General features: G+C 48.3%; 1 protein-coding gene across 3 annotated transcripts in view; it reads left to right on the plus strand.

Annotated features, from left to right (window-relative positions):
• RPS6KA1 (ribosomal protein S6 kinase A1) overlaps positions 1–6,846 on the plus strand; it is a 65,647-nt gene extending 58,801 nt beyond the window's left edge. For all 3 annotated transcript variants that reach the window (XM_084609751.1, XM_084609752.1, XM_084609753.1), the window contains 10 exons: positions 42–144; positions 504–631; positions 1,665–1,790; positions 2,307–2,396; positions 3,168–3,326; positions 3,562–3,723; positions 4,495–4,571; positions 4,731–4,848; positions 5,249–5,386; positions 5,782–6,846. In XM_084609751.1, the coding sequence (XP_084465877.1) occupies positions 42–144; positions 504–631; positions 1,665–1,790; positions 2,307–2,396; positions 3,168–3,326; positions 3,562–3,723; positions 4,495–4,571; positions 4,731–4,848; positions 5,249–5,386; positions 5,782–5,904 (1,224 nt within the window). In that variant the 3' untranslated portion in view covers positions 5,905–6,846. The remainder of the gene's footprint in view (positions 1–41; positions 145–503; positions 632–1,664; positions 1,791–2,306; positions 2,397–3,167; positions 3,327–3,561; positions 3,724–4,494; positions 4,572–4,730; positions 4,849–5,248; positions 5,387–5,781) is intronic.
• The last annotated feature ends 440 nt before the right edge of the window (positions 6,847–7,286 follow it).

Raw genomic sequence — 7,286 nt, forward strand, 5'->3', positions numbered from 1 at the left:
GATGGTTTGCTGAATGGCATCCTTGGCGTTCTGTTTTGCAGAAGCTATATCGCAGGGAGATCAAACCACCTTTCAAGCCTGCAGTGGCACGACCAGATGACACCTTTTATTTTGACACAGAGTTCACCTCTCGTACGCCGAAAGGTTTGTGTGCACCCCAGTAAACAGGAAATTGGTACTGGATGCTCTGGCTGTATAAACACACAGTACTGGGGTGAGGCGTATTACACTGACTCCTATTCCAGCAGGACTAGGCCTGTCCTCACTGTAAAATGAGGAACACTGACTTCAGAGGGTTACAGCTCTCGACAAGGAGTAGGTGGCGCAGAAGTAAAATCTGCAGGGGGCTCTCATGGGTAAATGGTCTATTCAGCTGTGGAATAATATGCGGTATGGCTACTGTCTAGTACTATGGAGTAACCATAACTCTTAGTATGCGAGGGGTAAATTGTCAGCTACTGGCAGGCTGCTGCAGGACCACTCTTTTTCCTGACTTATTCCAGACTCCCCCGGAATTCCCCCAAGCGCGGGGGCCCATCAGCTCTTCCGAGGGTTCAGTTTTGTGGCAACTGGATTGATGGAGGACGGCATGGTCAAACCTACCCAGGCACCTCTGCATTCTGTGGTACAGGTAAGGGGACCAGACCAAGGAAAGACCTATCTTAAACTGCAGTGGTAATTCCAGAAGCCTGGCATGGCTCAGCCAGACGATGAGGGCTGATAAGTGACAGCCTGGCTGAAGCCTGAGGGCAAGGCTTTTTCCTGTGGAAAAGGAGGGATTTCCTCTTGCAAACTCCCTGAGCAGTTCCCCGGTGGATTCCAGATACGTGTATGAATTTGTTCAATAGCTTAGCCAGGCTGTGGATGTGAACAAGAGGAAGGGCAGGGGAGAAAAGGCAGCTCTTGATCACCTATTACAAATGAAGAGACCTAGCCTATAGTGGGCCAAGGTAAAGTCACCACATAACCTCCTGTGGCAAGATTACTAGAGATCAGACTTCAACATGCTACAAGATCAAAAATCCTGAAAGGTTTGACCCAATCGTGCATGTTTACGCACAGGACCAGAGGATTCATATCCTGCTGGGGCAAGCTCAACCCTTCATCCTGCAGCGGCAAGTCAGTTGAGTCGATGCAGCTTGCCATATGTGGGTCTTTCGGATGAAATGGCCTATGATTTTTCAAAGGGTTTAAGGCAGTTATGTGCCCAGATTTCATTGAAATTAAATAGGATTTAGATGCCTAGCTCCCTTAGGGACCTTTGAAAATTACAGCCTTAAAGACCAAGGTCCTTTCGGCTTTGCTTGAATGCTGAAGATCCTGTGACTCTTTCCGTAACTTCCCCGGGCTGGTGAACTGTTCAGCCAAGAACACCAGGGCCCTGCCCCAACTCTGTGCCATGTGGCTGCTGTCCCCCACCTTAGAGGTGGTTGCATTTCAATGGGTGGTAGCTCTGGGCTGAAAGGCACTCTAGAAATGTGGTTTGCATTTGCCCTTCTTTCTTATTCTCCCTGCCAAGGACAGGGAGAGTAAGAAGCTGTGTGATACAGCGGGTAGCAGTCAGTCAGTCCATCCTCCATTTTGTTGGTGTACAGATACTGTGGTGTTTCCCTAAACTAACACTTTTTTTTCCTTGTTTCGTGTCTCCATTCATCCCACTGTAGCAGCTGCATGGCAAGAGCCTCCAGTTTAATGAAGGCTACGTAGTGAGGGAGACGATCGGTGTGGGCTCCTATTCAGTGTGTAAACGCTGCATTCATAAATCCACCAACATGGAATATGCCGTCAAGGTTTGCAGTCTGCCATCTCTCGCTCATGTGCACTCCCACACTCAGGTTTCCTTTTTACTCTAGTAACAGCCTCTGAAAATAAAACGGAGTGAAGTGCCGTTGTCCCTGCGGCTCTGTACAATCCTGCAAGAAGCCAGGCTGGATTTCTGGGCTGGGGGTCCTGGGTCCAACAGAAGTGACCTTCTGTTCCAGGAGAGGGAAGTTTGGTACCATACCTGACTTCTCAGTAATTGCACTTGTGTGTTGGGCTTTAGGGATTCCATCGAGTGCTTCTTGGCCTGAACAAAGGCTGATGTGGTGCCCCATGTGATCATGGGGATGTACAACTGACCGTAAAATGAGTTGTTCTGGAAATCAAGACAGCAGGAGGTGGGGAGTGGACATAATTTTAGAATCTCAAACCTGGCTAAATTCTGCCGCGCTCCGCCTGTAGTTTCTCCATGCACACGGCTCTGTCCTACCTGCCTTGCAGAAGGACCCCAGTCCTGGCTAACACTGACCTGTGTTCTCCTGCAGATCATTGATAAGAGTAAACGAGACCCTTCTGAGGAGATGGAGATCCTCCTGCGGTACGGGCAGCACCCAAACATCATCACACTGAAAGATGTGAGTGTAACCGTGTTGAACGTGCACCGAAGCAGAGATGTTGTCTCTGAAAGCACAGGCAGGCCTGCCTGCTGAGGCTGAAGCTGTTGCTCCTGAGAACCCCCCAGTAGAATGGTGGCAGGTCTGGGGAGGTGTCAGAGCTCCCCAGCAATGTGCTGGGGGAGATGGAGGGTTTCTGTAGAGCTTGTGGTAGAAGTACTAGCGGCCTGCTTTGGAAACATCCCATTGGATGTGCACTGTGGGTTTCTGATACCACCTGATTGCTACAAGTCCTAGCTCAGAGCGGCTGTCTCTCTCAAGCCATAGCTTGCTTCACCATACACAGCTACTTTCCCTTGAAGTATCACTGAATTTCTTAGTGCGCCCAGCGGCTGTGGTGTCATCAGGTCTTCCAGCAGTGAGCAGCGCTTCTTTGGTCCATGCTCCATTCCTTACCTGATCCCAGGCAGAGTGCACACAGCATTAAACCAGCCTGTTCCCCCAGCACTGCCTGGTAACAAAGGCTGCGTAGAGGAGTCCCTCCACTTGTGAATCAAAACTTGGCTCTGCTTCAGCTTTTTAAAGAGCTTGTGAAAGTCCCCTCCAACTAGATCTGCATGCGACTAAACAGCACATAATACATGCAGGAAATGACTTTAATATGGCCACAGGGTGCGTGGCTGTAGGTAACTCTGCCCCCAGAACGTACGTGTGTGTGTGTGAGAGAGAGAGAGAGAGAGAGAGAGAGCATTATTGTTTTAGGGACTAACCCCAGCATGACTGCTTTGGCAGGTGTATGATGACGGGAAGCATGTCTTCCTGGTGACTGAGCTGATGAGAGGAGGGGAGCTGCTGGACAGGATCCTCAGACAGAAGTGTTTCTCTGAGCGGGAGGCCAGTTCTGTGCTGCACACGATCTGTAAAACTGTAGAGTATCTGCATTCTCAAGGGGTGAGTACGGGAGGCTGAGATGCTGACCGGTCCCTGCGCAATCAAGTGGAAAGCAGGCGGGCACAGGGCTACTATCCTGCCCCTTCTCCAGGAAGTAGCTGCCTGTTCGGATACATTTCAGTCTTGAGACAGGCCAGGCATGAAATCTAAGACTGTGCCATTCGCTTCACCTGCAGCCTTGAGTGCAGCTGCCAGAGATGTGTGACAGCAGCACCTGCTGTTGTTTACTTCACAGGTAGTTCATCGAGACTTGAAACCCAGCAACATTCTCTACGTGGATGAGTCTGGAAACCCAGAGAGCATTCGCATTTGTGACTTTGGCTTTGCCAAGCAGCTGAGAGCTGAGAATGGCCTTCTCATGACCCCTTGCTACACTGCAAACTTCGTGGCCCCTGAGGTAAGCGGCTCATGACCTGAAACTCTCGCTGTCCTCCATCAGGCTGTGGTTCTCTGCCAACATTAGTTACCTGCTGAAATGTTGGCCAGGGCTAGCTCTGGTACACTCTGCCAGCAGGGCCCGCTTTGGGGAGCAGGCAAAAGCGGAAATACTCTCCCAGTATGAAACTAACTGAGGCAAGTTCTGGGACTAGGTTTCATACCCTCCTGCTTCTTTTCTTTCCTACCCTCTATCTATTGCCTCCTCGTGAAGTATTGGCACAATTCAAACCCAAATGATTCTGTCAACTCCCTTTCCTAGTCTAGAAGTTGCCCCCTGATTTATTTCTGTCTCCTGCAATCTCTGGGTTCCTTAACAAACTTGCTCTATTGGTGGGGCTTTAGAAGCAGTGACCCTCCATTTCAGGACTGGGTGGGTCGCTGGCTTGCAAACAAGCCCCTCATTTAGGGGGCTGAAAAGCCAGTGTACTGGCCACCTAATTCAATGAGTATATCTAGGTGTCAGAGAACTGGCTTCCCAGTAGAATTAATATGCAGAGTGTGATTCTGTTCGTGCTTGATTCTTTTCCATGGCTATTTTGACATGCCTGAGATGTTTCCTCTTCAGCCATGGAACCAAAGCCAAGCTGAGTCCCAGCCTTCAGCCCCTGACCCTGACAGAGCCGTAGAAAAGTCCGGCACGCAGGCAAAGGGGTCAAACCGATGCTCATTGCCTCACAGAGCAGGAACTCTGAGAGAAACTGACATCTTTCCCTTGGCTTATTCTGCATAGGTACTAAAACGTCAAGGCTACGATGAGGGATGTGACATCTGGAGTTTAGGGATACTCCTCTATACGATGCTGGCAGGGTAAGTACCTGCTGTGTTTACCCACTGACGGCATCTGTGGGTATATTGCTCATGGGTGTGCCCTGCTGCAGAGGCCGTATTGCCCTTCTTGGCTATCACTCACTCAGATTTCAGTTCTGCTCGGTTAGAAGAGGAACCTGCAAATTTTTTGTTTTTCAGATACACTCCTTTTGCAAATGGGCCCAGTGACACCCCAGAGGACATCTTGAGCCGAATAGGCGGGGGGAAGTTCACTCTCAAAGGAGGAAATTGGGACACGGTTTCTGAGGCAGCCAAGGTAGGGTCTGGTACCTGCATTAAGTCTGTAGCTCAGGTCAAGTAAGGACAGCTGCTGTGCAGCCTGTTTAAAATAAACCTCCCTACTGCTTTCACTTTTTCTTCCCGCACCATTTGGGTTCAGTAGCTCCCATCTCACATGCACGTTTCCCTCCAAAACAGGGGCAGCGGTGCCTCTGTAGGGCACTTCAGCATTTTGCAATTAGTGCTGGCATGCAATACCAATCTATAGTGGCCCATCCGTGGCCATTGAGGCTCAGCCCCATCTTTTGTGGCCAGGCTGATAGCTGCTATTCCCCAGGATAACGAATTTCTAAGTCTGGCCTTTGAATGAGATGAACCTCTCTCTGATGGGTTTGCACCACCTTTCTGAAGTCTAATTCTCTGAATGCTTGCTCCAGGATCTGGTAACAAAGATGCTCCATATTGACCCTCACCAGCGCCTGACAGCCAAACAAGTTCTGCAGCATCCCTGGATAACGCAGAAGGATAGGTTACCCCAGAGCCAGCTGAGTCACCAGGATGTACAGCTTGTAAAGGTACGCATTGTGGGGCTGTGCCTGGCCTGTGGTGCATTCAGCAGTGCCCTCTTGCTCCATCACCACCTCTGGGTAGCAGGTAAAGCAGACTCAAGGTGTGGGGGGTAGGGTGATCAGGACAGAACATCTGCTGCCAGGGCAAAGGAATGATCTGGGGGAAGTTGCAGTGGGAGGGGAATGGTAAGTAAGTACAAGGCAGAAACTGACTCCTGCAGGCCACAGAAAGACTTCTGATAATCTCTCTCCTAAAAAGAAACCAGTTTCTCATATGATGGCCAGCCTACCATGAAGTAATTTTCAGTAGGGTACAAAGATATTTCTGCCTCCCAGCTATTATTGGTGGATGCAGTCCTGTGACAATTCAGTGACTTCTTTTTTTCATTCTTTTCTCCAAGGGAGCCATGGTTGCAACATACTCTGCATTAAACCGCTCCAAGCCAAGCCCCCAGCTGAAGCCCATTGAGTCATCCATTCTGGCACAGAGGCGGGTGAAGAAGCTCCCCTCCACCTCACTGTAGTAGGAAGCCTGGGCAGTCCATGCCATCGCTGTGCAGTGCTGTCACTCCTGACATTGCACAAGCTGCTGAAGATGGGAAGCAGGGAAACAGGCAGGAAAACAACGTGTGAAAGGAAGCCCATTTGCAAACTGTCTTCCTCCAAACCATGTCAAGGCCAAGTGCCTTTTTCCTTCTGAAAGACTAGCTCTTCTCTTTGTGGACTCGCCTGTCCTGATAGAAGTTCACTGTAAAACCTTTTTTTAAAAAGTGTAAATTGATACAATTTTTAAAGGGATCCATTTGTGTATATGAGGACTAGAATATATAATCTGTGTAATGATGTCACGAAAGAGCAAATCTGATTTGTCTTTTCCTGTGAAGGGCCAGACCTTGGTTCTAGACACATCACCTTTCATGGCTGATTTGGGGTTCAGAGCTGGTGCAGCTGGAAGTCTGACCCTTTTTTTTTCTCCCCCCCCCTCAAACTTTTTGTACCCTCCCCAATGTCAAACTAGCAGCTGTTCTTTCCACCTATTAGAGAAGTTGCGGCATTTTTGTGTACAGTTTGTAAAACCAGTTCTTAAATTTCAACCTGTAGGTTTTGGTTTCCCCCACATGGCTGCTGTAAGAGAGCATAAGCCATTTTAAGCACCTACTTGGTTAAACTGTCCCAGATACCTGCAGGGTCTGGACCATTCCTTCTCTTTCCCCCAGCATTCATTCAGGATTCTGTTGGATGAACAGATGCTGATGGGGAAGAAATATTCTCTTTTGTGAAGTCAAGTCTTTCTGGGTTGGCTTTGGTTTCTTTCTTTTTTATTCCTGTTTCACTTAGCACCATCCAGGAATCCATGATGCAAAGCAAAATCTTTTTCTTTTTTCTTTTTTAATTTAATTTTGTTCTATGGCTGGTAACTCAGGGTTTCTGTCTGAACTTTATAATAAACATGTCATTCAGTTGAAGTTATTTTACTGGCTGAATGTTCACCCATCCCTTTAGCTACAGAATAAGCTATGCTAGTCACTGCTCCTCTCTTTTAAAATGGGGATGATGGTATTTGCCTGCCTTTTGTAAAGCGTTTTGACATCTACAGATGAAAAGATGTGTGTATAAATGCATTTCTTCTCCCCAGGTGTCTCAGTGGTGGGGGAACTCAGTGCTGCTAATAGCTAAATTATGCCATCTTCACTCAAGTTTAGAACTCACTCTGCAACTGAAATCGTTAGGATTAATTGTGGAATAAGGCACTAATCAAGATTTAAGGATGGCAGAATCTGGCCTGTAGAGGGGAAACTCTTATTTACAGGAACTAAATATCACAATCTTAATAGAAATCAGCCCTCAGAGACTACAGTAACTCCTCACTTAAAGTTGCATTTTTCGGGAATATAACTACAACGTT

This window comes from Lepidochelys olivacea (genome assembly GCF_965140295.1).
Source record: "Lepidochelys olivacea isolate rLepOli2 genome assembly, chromosome: 19".
NCBI lineage: Eukaryota > Metazoa > Chordata > Testudines > Cheloniidae > Lepidochelys > Lepidochelys olivacea.